Genomic DNA, 16,352 nt, shown 5'->3' with positions numbered 1-16,352 from the left:
GATTGGGATGGGATTCCATATGAGACTCCCCGAAAGGGGAATAACCCAAGTGGGGTCTGCATTGAGGGTTTTGAGGATGTGTTGTGAATATGAGATGGTGCTGTACTGGTGGGGTAAGATGGTTCCTTTTCTCTCCCATATCTCGATGGACCAGATCTCTTTGGGGGCTTATTTCTTCCCAGGCACCTCTAGAAAAGCCCACAAGGTGCCGAGTCCAAACTACAATGTAAGTGACATTGTAATGACACCAGGGGCTTTTGAGGACACATACCTTTAGTTGGTGTGCATGAGTAGCATTAGGGAAGGTGCCCTGTCACATTGGCTTCTGATATAGTGGGAACAACCTCACCTCAGCTTCAAGGACGGTTAGCCACAAAGGGACACTCTGACCCAGCTACTTGTGACAACTGTAGTTTTCTGCATGACGTGCTTAAGTGCTTGCCTATGTGTCAACAGTAACGTATGGCTTTGCACCAGTTCTTTTCACGTTGTTTGTACTTGGCCCTTAGGCAGGCGAAGGCCGCTGGGGTACCGACGAGCTTGCCTTCAATGAAGTCCTGGCCAAGAGGAGCTACAAGCAGTTGCGTGCTACCTTTCAGGCTTACCAGATCGTAAGTGGTGAAGCTATGAGGGTCCTGTCTGATACTGTCCTGAACTATCTCTAAAGGAAGCTGAGATCTCAGATGTGGAACTGAGTTTTGGGGACAAGATCATTTACATCAGTAGTTCACAATGGTAGGAGAAGAAGGCTCAGGAGACTGCTAAACACACCCAGAGCAGCCCGACCCTTCAAAACTGACCAGCCTCAAATATGGGACTAAAGTTGGGGTACTGTGGGCTACGGCAGAGCTAGGAAAACAGAAGTGTCACGTTTAGGAGCAAAGCTCTACACTCAGAGGGTCCAGGTCCAAATCCTGGCTCTACTGACAGTGAGTGACTAACCTCCCCTCTCTCTCTTGTGAGACAGAGACCGTGGGCATCACTTCTCATAGAATCATCTTCAATGTGAGGGTAGATGCAGGCTCAGAACCACATGTGGCATGTGGCAAGCATACAAATGTTTGCCCTTGTTTTTATGATCACAATTTACTGTCAGCCTCCCAGGAGAAATAGATGTGCTATACCTCAGAGAAAGGCTCCTGAGGAAAAACACGCATAAATTATCTTTTTAGTCTCACTCGCGATGTAAGCCAACAAAATAAGCTGGCTATTTCAAGGTATTTGGTGATTCGTCCTTTTCTGAGAGAAAATCTTTAATTTACACAAAGCCTACAGGGAGTTTCCAGTTTCTTTTGTCTTCTATTTTGTTTTTTGGAGAATGCTTTTACCTCTTCAAAACATTCCTGTGCCCTGCGCTTGATTTAAATTTCACAACATCCTAACTATCATGTGGGCCAAATGGCTATTTTATGGTGGCCCACAACTGCTGGACAAGGCCAGTCCGCAGAGCAAGGAGCCATCTGTAACTTATCAGGGCCACACAGCAAGTCGGTAGCCGAAGTGGACGGGAACTCCAGGACTCCCCAGCTGTGTTCCTACCTCAGCTGGGGCTGGCTGCTCCTCACTCAAAATAGCCTCTCTCATGTATGCTGCTAGCAGATGAAGAGACAAAGCCTTGGAACTGTAGCTGTACTGTACGTGAGCTTCCAGGGCCCCCTGCTTTCAAATCATGCCCAGTGTCAGGATCAAAGGCAGCGGCCCTGAGCCTCTCCGTTCTCAGGGCCTGAAGCCCGTGGCCGCTGAGCTGGAGGACTTATCTGTGATCTAAGTCCTCTTTCCACACCACAAAGGCCACAGTTGGGGTGTCTTTGGATGGCTGACATTGGCCATCACTACAGAAACACACACACATACACTCTCTCTCTCTCTCTCTCTCTCTCTCTCTCTCTCTCTCTCTCTCTCTTGTTTCATGAAACCAAGTGATGAGGATCTAGGCTATTATCACAAAGTTTGTCTCCAAACAACAACATCGTAGCCACTTGAGAACCCATTAAGATGAAAATTCTCAGTCCTCTCCTTGGTCCTCTGAACCCTACTTCCTGAGGTTTGGGCCTTGAATCTGACACATGTTTGAGAAGTCCTAGGCTTAACCTTGGCCAGGTTTTCAGGATTCTGTGCCTTGGTTTCCCCAGGTGTAAAATAGAGTTAATACCTACAGGAGTAGGTCTTATTAGGTCGGAGTAGTAAGGATTCAATGAATGAACAAAAGCAATCACTCGGTGCCATAAACACTGGCAATTGTCAGCATGTTTCTCTTTGTAAACCAACAGTAACAACGGACGAATTAGGGACTCCTGTGATTTCGTGATCATTTATAGGAGAGCAGCTCTGAATCAGCTCCCAGAGCCTTGCAGGATCATTGCTGATCTTGACTGCTCATTCCTTTAAAAGCTTACTCTGCTCTTAGACACCAAGCCCTGTAAGGTTTTGATGGTCACTGACCAAAAGCACAAAGACACCAGTGTGCCACCACTGGTGTGCTACAGACTATGTTGTCCTGGAATGGAGATGAATTTCATTTTTTGACACTATAGCTCAGGCTTGCTCTTTTCACCGCCCTCACCTCTGAGTCCAAGTCTCAACTTCTGACTCACCCCACAATGCCAGAACAGGCAACAGAACAACTCAAGCTGCCACACCATGTAACATGACTTGACTATTAAGCACAAAAGACCGGCATAGTTACAGGGACAAAGTAAGTTCAGGAGAATTGTGTGTGCACATAACCACAGCACAGCCTTGCCACCTCTGAGCCATGCCCTTCACTACACAGCGTCTTTGGGTACACAACTCTAAGTCCACACAAGAAGCTTTGGCCCTGACACTGCTGGTGTGCTGTCGATTTGAGGGAATGTGTTTGAAAAGGAGAACATGTGTCCCTATTCTTCCTGCAAGCTCCGTACAGGCACAATAGCCCATTGATCTAGTCTCTGAGATTAGTTTGGTCCAAAGAGCAGAAAGAGCACCATTAAAAAAAACAGGTATTGCAAGAACTGAAGGGAAAAGTTTGCAAAGAAGGGCCCCAATAGCATAGGCTAGCCCACTGTCTTCAGACTGTGTTCACGGGGTCCACACAGATTCCTAGGCAACCGCCAAAAAGGGGTGAAGCAGGAAGAGAAAAGATACTATGTGAATATGGCCTCCCTAGAGGCACATGAAGAAGATCCCCTAGACCACAGAGCAACAGAGAGTGGTACTGATGCTTAGAGCTCCACCCCACCTCCTGCCTCCTCAGAAAAGCTCTTCCCTACCTGTGTCTGCTTTGGAGGCTGAGAGTCTACAGAAAATTGAAAGTCACTGCTCTGGCTCAGTCCTAACAATAGAAACAAAAAAGGTTTTTGTGTGTGTGTGTGTGTGTGTGTGTGTGTGTGTGTGTGTGTGTGTGTGTGTGTGTGTTTGATTTGATTTGTTTTGTGTTTGGTCTTTTTGTTTTGTTTTGCTTTGTTTCGGTTTTCTTTAAAGACCCAGACCTGTGTGAACAGAACATCTGCATGAAATACTCTCTCAGTCTGTACAATAAAGAGCCCAGGTTCTGGGGAGGTGATGCTCATCCTTGCCCAAGCACTGCCTCCCACACCAAACCTCAGAAAGTGAGAGCCCGAACGCTCCTGTTCTCTTGTGATCTGGTGTTCTAGGCCTCACAAAGACTTCCAGACATGTGAATGGTGGGGAGGGCCTTGTTAACCCCCCCTGCACACACACACACACACACACACACACACACACACACACACACACACACACACACACACACATTGTCCTCACATCACAAAGAATGTTTGTTTGCCTTTGTTTCTCCCATAAAAGCCCCAAGCGCTACTAGTGTGTACTCAAATGTCTCAATTATTTTGAGGATCAATTGTGTCCTGTCCTCAAAGACAATTTCTAAGAAAGAGACAAAACCCTCCAGCCCAGCAGAGCACACGCCTTTCTCTTTATTTGCCTTCCCTGAGCTTGGCCCTGGCGGTATTTGTGTTCAGGATAGGCACAATTTACTTTAACTTTAGTTTCTGTAAATATTTGAGAAGAAGCCTAGTGTGTAATACTGCACCAAGTGACGGGATGCAGTCGTGAATGTGGAAGACCACTATCGATCACCAGCAGTAAACGGAAGTGGTCGGCCCCTGGCTTCCGGCCCGTGAAACCCCACTCTCTTATGAATCATCAGATCAAGTTCCATCATGAACTTCACAGCCTCTCCTTACTTTACCCAAACTCCAAGTGATTGAGTCGACAGTCCAAGGGGCCCGGGGCCAGAGTTTCAGCCATAGTCTCCTCAGGAACTCACAACAGAAAAGATAGAAAACACACTGGAAACTAGGATGCCGTATAATAAAAAGAATTATTGTAGGCTGAGGATACGACTCAGTATAAGAATGCTTGAACAGGGAGACGACCATTCCACCTCGCAATGCAGGAGACAAGATAGGCACCTTTACGATCATGGAGCTAAAACTGGCACCTTTTCTAAAGGAAGCTGAGGCTAACAGCTACCCCTGCGGTAATGCCTGGGCTTTGTTTGTCTCTCCAGCTCATTGGCAAAGACATGGAAGAAGCCATTGAAGAAGAGACATCGGGAGACTTGAAGAAGGCCTATTTAACTATAGGTAAAGTAAAACCAGGAGAGTGCTCCCCAGAGTGGGCTCCGTGGAAGCACTCAGAGAGACGGGAGACTGTCTCTTGGCTTGAGCCATTTTGGAAGCACCACAGCTGGGCAGGGCGGAAGGTGGGTGTGACGCGGTTTTTGTTCTCCAGGGAGCTCTGAAGGTGGGTCTGTCCAAAGTGAAGCAAGGAGGCAAGTCTCTGCACTCTGTTAATGACTGCACACCAACCAGCCACTAGACACAGGCTGTACCCCAGGACCTATCTACAGGGGACACTGTGCAGCCCCTCTGTCGCTTGGAAGGTGGCTTCTGAAAAGGGACCTAGCTGTTAGCAGTCAGCAAGCGACCCTGGCACTGAATGCCTGATCCTACAGAGAGCGCCTAAGCGAGGTCCGCCAGTGTCTCCTGTGATTGTACCGAGAATACGGATCCCTGAGAGCATCTGTCCAAAGCCTGCGCCTATTACCCCAGCTCAGGGAGCGGTATGCAGTTTACATGACACGCACTGAAAAGTGCCCACAGTTAGGACCATGAGCAAGTTTCTGCAGCATGCCTGGGGCCCAGAGGGTTTCTTTTTCCACTGGATTCCCTTCAGTGTTCTCAAAGAATGAGATCTGTTTAGAAATGGAGGGGAGGGAGGTTAGATCTTGGCATTGCCAACCAAGCCAACCCCAGGACCTCCTCTTCAGGTGTCGCCCAAAGGCAGGAAATAGCAGAAAGATGGGCACAGGGCCATGTCTGGCATGGCCCCCTTCTCCTTTTGCAAGTCCTGGAATGAAGGCATTGTCCATTGTCCACACTGCTGTGGTAGGGAGTCCAGGGAGCCATCGCGAATGGCACAGGAATGGACAGACGTGTCCCTTTGAAAGGAAAAGAACCAAACAAGCAGCTCTGGAACCTAAAATATGTGCTTCTGTTGCCAAAGTCCTCTGTGGAGTTTGGAGGATGCTTTGTCCTCGCTGTTTTATTTTAAACAATGCCAGCCGTCGACCTTTTGCCATCTATGCTCATTTTACATTCAGATGAGCAAACACTGATTTGATGTACGGAACTCTAAACATTACCAACACCATCCATGCCCCACACGGAACACATATGAGCCCTGTGTGGACAGATGTCCTCTGGGCTTCACGAAGGATCTACCCAGTGGCTTGTTCTGAGGGTCTAGACCTTTTCCTGTACTTGTGACATGAGGAGCAGGAAGACCCAAGAGCACCATCAGAGGACACCAGGGCTGCCATTCAGTGACAGTGTTTTCCTGGTTCCTGCCTGGCCCTGAGTAGTTTGTGCTTAGTGTAAATCAGACGCATGAAAGACCCAGGTCTTTCTCATACAGAGCTGAATGTCCACAAAGAACACACGCACACACACACACACCACTATATATATATATATATGTATGTATATATACATATATATGTATGTATATATATGTATGTATGTGTGTGTGTGTGTATATATATATATATATATATATATATATATATATATTAAACAAGAGTGAAGAAAGAAAACAGATAGTCCACATGGTTAGGAAGAAGGAGAACGTCATACCCTGGAGCTGTGAACCACAAGAACCAAATGGACTCACAGTTCCAAAAGTAAAAGTGCTTAGAGAACTCTCTGAGGATCAACCTCATAAAGAAATGGCTTCACGGCTGTTTCCTATATATCCCCAACCTTACTCCATAAAGATGCCACCTGACCGCTCAGATCCATACAGGCTGATATCACATGATCACCACCACGAACACTTCTTCAATGGGACCCATGAACCACTTACCTCAGAAAGCTGTTAGGAAAGTGTCCTGCACCCAGCCCAGGTTTACCACAGAGAAGCCAGAAGTGGGACGGAGCCTGGAAAGCCACTGTCACAAGCTCCTCATGGTGGCTTTGTGCTCAGTATAAGTTTGCAAAGCCCCACTCCTTGAAGACAAGAAGATCAGGTATGGTAGTGAACCATAGCTACCATGGCTTCCACTCAACATTAAACAGGTTTAGTCCAGATATCCCCTAGCTTTCCTGGCCCAGCCTTCTGAGATATTCCTGCTACTTGCTACTAACAGGGAGCTGGCCTTTGCATCAGTGCTGCAAGTCGTAGGAAAACGTTGTGGATGCCAGCAGCTCATGCAGTCTGAGGACCACCAGGAGTCTCAAGTATACTTGTTAGGGTAGCACGGGGTTCCCTACCACCTCAAACCAGGAGTTTGGAAACAGAAGAAACACCTGACCCTTGACTTTGCCACTGAAACATAAGTGGCTGCTATATGGCCTAAAAGTGGGCCGGCTTCTCCTCCTCTCCCTTGCTTAGAAACATCAGCCACACAGATAGTGGCCTAGGAAATGAATGCCCTGCTCCAGGACAGACGGAAGTTCACATTGCACACTTAAATTAAATTCGTTACTATTACTGACATTGAAAAACTGTTGTAATCCTAGCACTGTAACTCCCATCTGAGGCAGAGGAATTGCTTGAGTTTGAGGCTAGCCCGGGCTATAGAGTGAAACCTATCTCAAAACAAAACCCAAATTTAAAAAAAAAAAAAAAAATACCGGTAGGCTTTCTAGCAGACTGTCAACAACCCAAAGAAGTAAATGGTTCACTCCTTTGAAGCATTTGTGGGGTGGATGCCTATGAGCCTGGGAGAAGGGTCTGGAAATGCTGACTTTGCTCCAGTGCAGAGGTGCACCCAGTTGCCTGGTTCGTGAGCAAACACCAAGCTTCATCGGTTTGTAAACAGAACAAAGATGGCAGGCAAGGGGAGGGCCAGAAAGAGTGCATAGCAACACCATAGAGAGGGGATCTTTATCAGTAAGGACAAACATCTTTGTCCCTTATACCAGATGAAGGATGCTGGGGACCTGCAGAAGGTACCCAAACAAATGGAGTAAGGTAACCAAAGGGTGTTGAAGTTCCTGAACACAAGAAAGCAGGGCGTGGTCTGGCTGAGCAAACCTTCTCCATATGAGGTTCTATTAGGGAAGGCTACTGGCCAAGCTGTGTTCCCACAGAGCCCTGCTCTAGCCCCGGCGGGTTCACTGTGCACCATCAGCTCTGTCCATGAGTGAGACTCCAGACCTCCACAAAGTGAGCGTGAGGAGGGCCCACACTCCTTCCCCAGGGCTTGCACAGAATAGAGCCCATTCTCCTCACTGAAGTGGTTTTTGACTCAGCTCTGGTAGGGGAGGCCTGCTATGCTGACCTCGGGAACCTTCTAGATCTCATTGAAATGTCAGATCCTTCCAAACCTCTGCCTGTCAAGTCCAGAAGTCCCTCGAGTAGCCGAGACACACTGGGCCTGTACAGGCTCCCTGTGTCGTCCCACAGGACTACGAGGACATTTCACACCCTCTTTTTCCTCCCTCCTAGTGAGATGTGCCCAGGACCTTGAGGGCTATTTTGCTGACCTACTATACAAGGCCATGAAGGGTGTGGGGACAGACGAGGAGACATTAATTCGCATCATTGTGACCAGAGCTGAGGTAAGACACATGACTCCAAAAGGGGAATCAACATCTTTTCCCCCACTGGTGTCATTGGTTACTGCTGTTGTTGTTGTTGTTAGAATTTTTCTCAAAAACTGCAAGACAAAGACAGCCCTTCCCTTCCCAGAATATGCAGAGCACATCGGGCCCTGCTTCAGCCTTCTCCTTCTTTATTAAACACAAGACTGAGAGTTACTTCTATTCCTGTCGGCCGCAGCTCCAGAGAGCTGGTGGCGCTGTGTAGAGGAACTGCTGGAGCTGTTCCGAGGTAGCACGGCTACATACAGCTCTATTTTAAGGAAGTCAAACCAGAGCCATGGGAAGGGGTCACCCCACGGCAAGACGGAAATAATACCCGAATGATTCCCTCACTCTCTTTATGTAACGGAGCACACCTTACGAGTAGGATTTTTCAGAACAACAAAACGAAACATCAGCCCCACCCCTAAAACTTTTCAATCCAGACCCTCTCAAAGGGCCACTTTAGACACTTTTTTCTAATTACCATCTTTCCTCACCCAAACTTAACAGCACAGATAATACGGAATATCTGCGTATGTGCTACGATGCACATTCTAATACTTCACGTATAAAAAGACTGGGCCTTCTTTTACTCCCTGAGGACCAGTCTGCACCCCACACAGAGAAGAATGCGAGTCTCGGAAAGAGAAGGGCAGGAGCAGGCAGAGGCTTGGAAGCAGCCAGCGTGCTTCACAGAGAGCGCCTGGGGCTGTCAGGCCTTGGTCAGCAGGAGAAGTGAACTGAAGGGGAAGCGAGGGGCAGGCCTGTCACCGGCAGAAGCCTTGGGGAAAGGAACGGAGTGGAGCAGCTGAAAACCACAGACATCTTTAAAAAAAAAAAAAAGAAAGAAAGAAAGAAACACAGTTTAGCGGCAAGGGAGAGGTACCAACCCAAATTCCGACCCATGCCTTTGGACAAGCACTTAACAGCTGACGTTGTTTTTAAATATAGCTTCGCAGCAGGAAGACAGCTCTTTCGTTTTTTATTTCTGTTCCTGGAATTTCTCCTCCTCCATACCCCGCCACCCCCATTCATGTGAGCCGCCTCTTTGCTATTCCTCTAGAGTTCCCTTTCTCTCCTCTGTCCTGAGTCTTTCTCCCTCCCTCTCTCCAGCTCTCAGCCGCTCGCCCCTGCAGAAGCTCCAGAGAGCAGCAGGGCTCTATAGACCCTGGAGAGGTTGGATCCCACCAGATGGGTTGTCAGCATCGCATGCTCCCTCCCATAGAGACCACGTGACGTTCAAGTCCATCTCCACATGGACCACCTGTGAGCGTGGGTAACCTCCACGTGTTGCCATTCTCTCTGGAAAGCTGCAGGCCCAGGCACAGAGATGTGTAGGGGACGAGAACAAAATGCCGGCTGCCCAATCCTGCCCGCCATCAGCCTGCCCCTCCCCCAGGGCCGGGCATCCAGCCAGGCAGAGACCCCAAGCAGGGCAGCATGTGCCCTCCAGTAGTCTCTCAGTGGAGATCCACAGCAAACAACTCCTTACTCCCCACCCTCTCCTATCTTCCTCTCTTCTCTTTCTCAGTACAACCATACACGAAAGCAAGAGAAGGAGAACCAGATGCCTGTCTGTCTACAGTTTCTAGGCCTGGTAGACAAGGCGGAGCTCAAACCAAAACTAAACTTTGTTTCTTCGTAAGACTTGTTTTGTCCAGACTGGAATTTTTTTTTCGGGCGTAGCTCTCCTTTTACAGCTGAAAGAAGCTGAAGCAGGACAATGTTTTGTCTGTTTTTCCTCCCCATTTCCTTCAGCCCCCAGTTCTTAAGCCTTCTATGAATTAAACTCAAAAGAAGTCCTACAATCAGTCTGGAATGTGTTAACTGGAACTATTATTCTTCCTGATCTGGTACAAGGAAGAAATCATTTCTCTTTTTAAAAAATTATTATTTATTTTATGTGTGTGGGTGTTTTTCCTGTCTATCCATGCAACATGTGTGTCTGATGCCCAGAAAGACCAGAAGAGGGCATCGGGTTCTTTGGGTGTCTACCTGTAATGCAGTTACAGACCCTTGTGGGTGCCGGAAATCAAACCTGGATCTTCTGGAAGAGCAGTTGGTGCTCTTAATGGCTGAGCCATCTCCCCAGCTCCCAATGCTTAATTTTAAAGCTCCATCTGGAAAATCATCTCACCTTTCTACCAAATACCGTCAAACTAGACTTGGAAAACCACCTAATTGTTTGTGTACAGCTCTGCCACCCAGAATGACTCCTTTGCAAACACCTATAAAACACCCAAAAGAAAAATATCTTGTAACGCATGAAAATATATGCAATTTCGGGGGCTGGGGAGATGGCTCAGTGGTTAAGAGCCCTGACTATTCTTCCAAAGGATCCAGATTTAATTTCTGGCACCCACGTGGCAGCTTACAAATGTCTGTAACTCCCATTGCAGGGTATCTGACACCCTCACACACACATGCAAGCAGGCAGAACACTAACATGCATAAAATAAAAATAAATAAACCATTAAAACACTTTTTAAAATATGCAATTTAAACTTTAGCTTCCATAAATAAAATTTTAATGGAGTAAGTGCATGTGTGCATATACACATACACACGTAAAGAAGCACCTATTTTCAAGGGGCTGAAGTAGGCTTTCTTTTCCTCAAAATGGAAGATAATGACAATCTAGCTCCCAAGGGCTGTTCAAAGACACAGTGAATGAATATGATGGTGTAGGAGAGTGTCTGCCATTTACAACACTGTACCACGGGTGCTGTCACCTTCCTTGTTGTCATCGTTCCCACAGGTTGACCTGCAGGGGATAAAAGCCAAGTTCCAGGAGAAGTATCAGAAGTCACTTTCTGACATGGTTCACTCAGATACCTCTGGGGACTTCCGAAAACTGCTGGTAGCTCTCTTGCACTGATCCAAGCCCGAACAAATCAAATTTGCAAATGAGCGAAAACCCTTCACCCCCTCTGGACTGTCTGCTCATCAGTTTAAAGGGAGCCCGAGGCCAAGCAGCTGAAGTCAAGAGCAGCGTCCTCCAAGTGCTTGAACAGCCTTGAATGCTGGCTTAGCAGGAACCTGAAGTGCCTCCAGCCTCCCTTTAGCATTTGAAGCGAATGCTTTCTAAGCACAAATGAAACCAGCAGTTGGTGGGGGAGGGGGGCTGAACATTTATAATAAAATGTTTAGAAAATTATATGCCTCCCAGATGCACAGAGCCAAAGCAGAGATTAAATGGCTAAAACGGAGTAGAGGCAAGATTAAACGGTTTGTTCGTTTCCCTTCTGTGCGTTCAGTTTCAAAGCCTTTCCGTTAATTACGGTGATGGTCTGCGCCTCCGTCAGCTGCTTTGCCAAATTGGCTTGATGAACTTGGGATCTCGCCTGGGAAACAGAGAGCTCGGGAAATCCAAATGGACTGGGGGATTGCAAACGTCTATTAACAATCACCAGGGATAGCGGTCAAGGCCAGCATCGAGGAAAGAGTCGGCCTGCCTATGTGAAATGCAAATATAAGTAAAACTCACTGACCTTGCCTGGTTCGGTTGGGTTTTCTTGTTTCTCTAGATTTGTGGCTTGCTTGAGTCTTCCATCCGATCTTCAAATACAGTTAGGCTGAGCGCAGTGCCGATGGGATTGCAGTCAGTGCCCTGTCTGTCAGGTGGTTTGATTCTGCAATCATAGAATCTCTGTTCCAAGATGCTGGTCTTGTAGTCACATGGAGCCATTCAGAGACTCTCAAGTTAACTTAGACCTTGGGCAAGCCATCATAGCTGTCCTGTCCTAGATGAGATCTGCTCCTGGCACGGCTAAGTACCATACTGAATCCACACTGAATCCATAACCCTGTGAGGTTCCTATGACCTCCACTTATGAGTTGAAGACACTAAGAAGTAACCTGACTAATACCCATTTGTAAGCATCAGAATTAGGATTCATCTCACAAGCTGGAAGGCTGCAGAAATCATGTTACTGACCGGGTTTCTCAGAAACGTGATTTGCAGGGCGTGTGTGAGAATGAGTCAGAAGCCATTCATGCTTATTCTTCTACCTTCCAATCACTGTGGTGGGCTCCACTGACACAAAAGTCAATGGAACATGGGCTGCTTCTAATGTAGTATCTTTCCAAACCAGTACTGAAATAAGATGTCTCCATCAGTATGGGGAATGTTGTCAGTACACTAAGAAGAGTGCGTAGGTCAAAGTGAAGAGAATGGGTGTCTACGGAGTGCTCAGTCATAAACGGGGCATCTGTACCACACCTCCTCCCACTGGGGCTCAGGGAACATCCCAGACAGGGGGAAGGGAAGACCAAGAGCCACTGTGGCAAGACAGTGGCTTCCAAACATGACATAACACTGTGCTTATGAACTCGTAGCAGTTATGGTTGCCTATGTACGATCCACACATGATCAAGGCGGTCATCACTCCAGCACAGATGGGGTAGGAGCACAGGAGCTCCATCCCTAGCTGAGGAACTACTGACGTGTTCTTCAGGGCTGTGGCCCCTAGTAGGTTGAAGGGCCAAGAGACATTGATGGACAGATGGTTTGGGACACGGGTGTTGTGAAAAGAGCAGGCTAGCAAGGCTGCAGCGGGGTTACTGAGTTTGTATTTTGACCCCAGGAGGAATGGATGTTCTCCCGAGGTAGGACTCTATGTTTTAAACACTGGCAGTCATTGGTGATATCTACATGAACAAAGAACTTGATCAGGCTGGACCTTTGGGAGTCATTTGGATAATATTACAGCAAATAGTCCAAACATTCAGTATAAGGATAGATGCCGTGCCATGGGATGTCCTTTTTAGTAATTAGAAAAGTGGTGACCCACAAGTTAAGGAGTTCTGTGAGCTTTGCTATCTACCTAACAGTCATTGTCAAAGCTGAGCTTTTACACATAAAACATTACTTTTTTTTAACGAGGACCAAATCTAATAACATAACATATGAAATCTACGTGTCACCAAAGCAAAGCGACCAATTCTTGTGTTCTGAACTCAACAAGGACAGGAAAACAAAAGAGTGGGTTGAAAAGAGACTGAGCCAGAATTAGCCTTGTCTGGAGGGCATAATTCAGATAGATCAGAAAGGTGTTTCATAGGATCAATATAACTATGACAGAAAAGCAAGGCCATTTACTCAAAGTCACAGGAGAGCGAAGTTAGGGCTGGAATTTCACCCTAGTTCTTCTGACCCTAATGCCTTTGCTCCCCGTTGCACCAGCTCATGACTCAGAATTGCTCATTTCCACATCTGAGAAGAAGGAAGCATCCAAACATATATCCCTATGATTGCTGGATATTCACTCAGCACCTATAAACAGGATGAGTCTCTGTGTGTCTAAGTAAAACTGTCTATCTGCTGTGTCCTGTGACCCACACCCTAGCCTCTGGTACCCTAGCCATCTAAGGGGGTTTCTCTTTCTCCTTCACACTCTTGCTTTACTTAGACCATGCCTCATTCTTGCTGTGTCCTCAGTTTTGGAGTTGACGATCTACCTAGGGAAGTGAGGGAGAGAGAAAGTAAAAGAAGGAAAGTAGAGAAGAGAGCAGCTCTGTCTTGGCCTCCACTGTGCAGTTTTTTTCCTGCCCAACCATCCCTCCAGGGCCACCAGAGGAATCCATCTCCGGCCATTCAGATACTCAAGACCCTGGGGATTACACCAGAGCCCATTTCCAAGGTTACCCTAGTGAGATTCTTGGGGCATTGTAAGTAAGTAATGTGGGAGTCTAGCCTGGGCAAACCAAATAGACATTCATCTCGAAGAACTAAGGAGTCTCACCAGCAGCTCTGGGAGCATTAACTCCTACTCTGCAAATTCCTCTCAGTAGCTCTGAGGGTCCCAGGTAGTCTTTCCATGCATGCCTACCCCTCGGCCCATTTCACTCACTGTGTTTGAGAGGTGGAAATTCTACACGCTGGTGTACCATTGCTTACTGTTCCCCAACTCATGTTCTATGATGTCATGTCAGCACCTTGAAACAGGTGTGATATTTACAGCATGGGAACTGGTAGATGCATATGGGGCCTTACTGCTGAGTATTTGCAGCCGTAGTCCCATGCATTTCAATCTGTACACATGTGTATGCATGATACACATGTAGGCATAAAGAGATCAACATCTATTTGTGTCTCTTTTATTTGTGGATGTGAGCCTAGCCTTTAATGGCTGAGCCATCTCTCCAGCTCCATTTGTGTTTCTATCCAGGGCATTCATAGGATGTCTTCAGCTATCATCAATGCCCCATGGTTCTTGCTAGGATGCAAATGCTGGCTCTAGAAAGCAACACAATAGGGCATGAGAGGAGGAAGTCATAATCCTAGGGTAAATAATACAGATCAAGGACATCCACAGTCTCCTGCCATTGCCATGGACTGTTTCCATTCCCCATGGCAGGATTTCTTTTGACTTAGCTTACAATTGAGAACGTTCAAGTCTGTGTATGATTAAGCAGTACTCGGTTGGAACCCTGCTAAGTGCCGTGGGACTGTATCACAACAGAGCGGAAACACAGAAAGGAAAACAGTCCCCACGGGAGGAGCATACATGTAAGCCAAGAGGTAAGAAAGATGCCAGGCTATACAGCCACCCAATTAGACAAGATGGATGAAGCAAAGAAGTGCAGGCCGACAGGAGCCGGATGTAGATCTCTCCTGAGAGACACAGCCAGAATACAGCAAATACAGAGGCGAATGCCAGCAGCAAACCACTGAACTGAGAACAGGACCCCCATTGAAGGAATCAGAGAAAGAACTGGAAGAGCTTGAAGGGGCTCAGACCCCATATATGTACAACAATGCCAAGCAACCAGAGCTTCCAGGGACTAAGCCACTACCTAAAGACTATACATGGACTGACCCTGGACTCTGACCTCATAGGTAGCAATGAATATCCTAGTAAGAGCACCAGTGGAAGGGGAAGCCCTGGGTCCTGCTAAGACTGAACCCCAGTGAACTAGACTGTTGGAGGGAGGGCGGCAAGTGGGGGAGGATGGGGAGGGGAACACCCATAAAGAAGGGGATGGGGAGGGGTTAGGGGGATGTTGGCCCGGAAACCGGGAAAGGGAATAACACTCGAAATGTAAATAAGAAATACTCAAGTTAATAAAAAAATGTAGATATATATTTTAAAAAAGAAAGAAAGATGCCAGGCTTACTTACAGTAATCTGGTCCCCTAAGACTTCTCATGAGAAGCCTTGATCCGTACAAGACAGACACCAGTGACCCAATCACCTTTCACCTTTTAAAAATGCTAACAGGTTATGAGTCCATACTATGGACCAAGACTCTAGTACAGGAACTCTGGGGAAGCACATCAGCAATCAATATACCTGCACATATGCGCATGTACAGAGAGGATTAAATGTGCATAAATGGGCTGGAGAGATGGCTCAGCGGTTAAGAGACTGACTGCTCTTCCAGAGGTCCTGAGTTCAAATCCCAGCAACCACATGGTGACACATAACCATCTGCAATGAGATCTGATGCCCTCTTCTGATGTGTCTGAAGACAGCTAATTATATTTAATAAATAATAAATAAATCCTTAAATGTGCATGAATGAATTTCATTTGCATTAATTAAATGTACAGTGCACTATTTTATTGTGAGAGTCAGCATTCGTAACAGGAAGAATGGGAGGTTGCTGAGCGGTCCTCAGACTCCCATCCCCATGTGCCTAAGGGTTATTGCCCTTAGGCTCTGAGGAGAATGTTTTGTGGCTTCTTTGTAACTAAAAATAAAGACATGGATACCTTTCGTTTTTAAAGTAACCAACTCCATGAGTTCAAAACATAGTCTATACTGATTCCACACAGAAGGTGCATGGAATCAAAGAAATAATACAAACTGGAGAAATCAGAAAAACTCAAATTAGGGCCAAACCCTGGGCAGTTTACAAAGCTTCTGGCATGGACTGGGTCTCTTCCCACCAAAACAGAGCCATGGCTGGGAGAACATTTGTTTTATGAGCACCTGGATGAGAATAGTTATGAGTTATGTGGGGCATCTCTACAATAAGGTCCCAATCACTGTCAGCTTCAGTGGACTCGTGGGTCACTTGATCTGTTAGTAATTTTTGGTGTCCAGTGAGTGGCACATTTGGATTGCTGAGAATATGGACACCTCAGGACAAAAGAGACAAGGCGTTTTTTTAATCTCTAAACTACAAGACAAGCACTGATTTTGGATCATTCCTCACAGGGAGGAATAATGTGGACCAGGATAATGTGACTCACCAACCAAAGTGGACAACACTAATTATCCAAACTCCAAACCCA

The 16,352-nt window shown here is 46.8% G+C and overlaps 1 protein-coding gene across 1 annotated transcript in view; it reads left to right on the top strand.

Annotated features, from left to right (window-relative positions):
• The window catches only part of Anxa13 (annexin A13), a 52,223-nt gene extending 40,616 nt beyond the window's left edge, over positions 1-11,607 (top strand). Inside the window, exons 8-11 of the mRNA XM_032890852.1 lie at positions 510-611; positions 4,532-4,607; positions 7,975-8,087; positions 10,870-11,607. Coding sequence (XP_032746743.1) covers positions 510-611; positions 4,532-4,607; positions 7,975-8,087; positions 10,870-10,989 — 411 coding nt within the window. The 3' untranslated portion in view covers positions 10,990-11,607. The remainder of the gene's footprint in view (positions 1-509; positions 612-4,531; positions 4,608-7,974; positions 8,088-10,869) is intronic.
• The last annotated feature ends 4,745 nt before the right edge of the window (positions 11,608-16,352 follow it).

This window comes from Rattus rattus, chromosome 1, assembly GCF_011064425.1.
Source record: "Rattus rattus isolate New Zealand chromosome 1, Rrattus_CSIRO_v1, whole genome shotgun sequence".
In the NCBI taxonomy this organism is placed as follows: Eukaryota; Metazoa; Chordata; class Mammalia; order Rodentia; family Muridae; genus Rattus; species Rattus rattus.
This window is presented reverse-complemented; position numbering and strand designations above follow the sequence as displayed.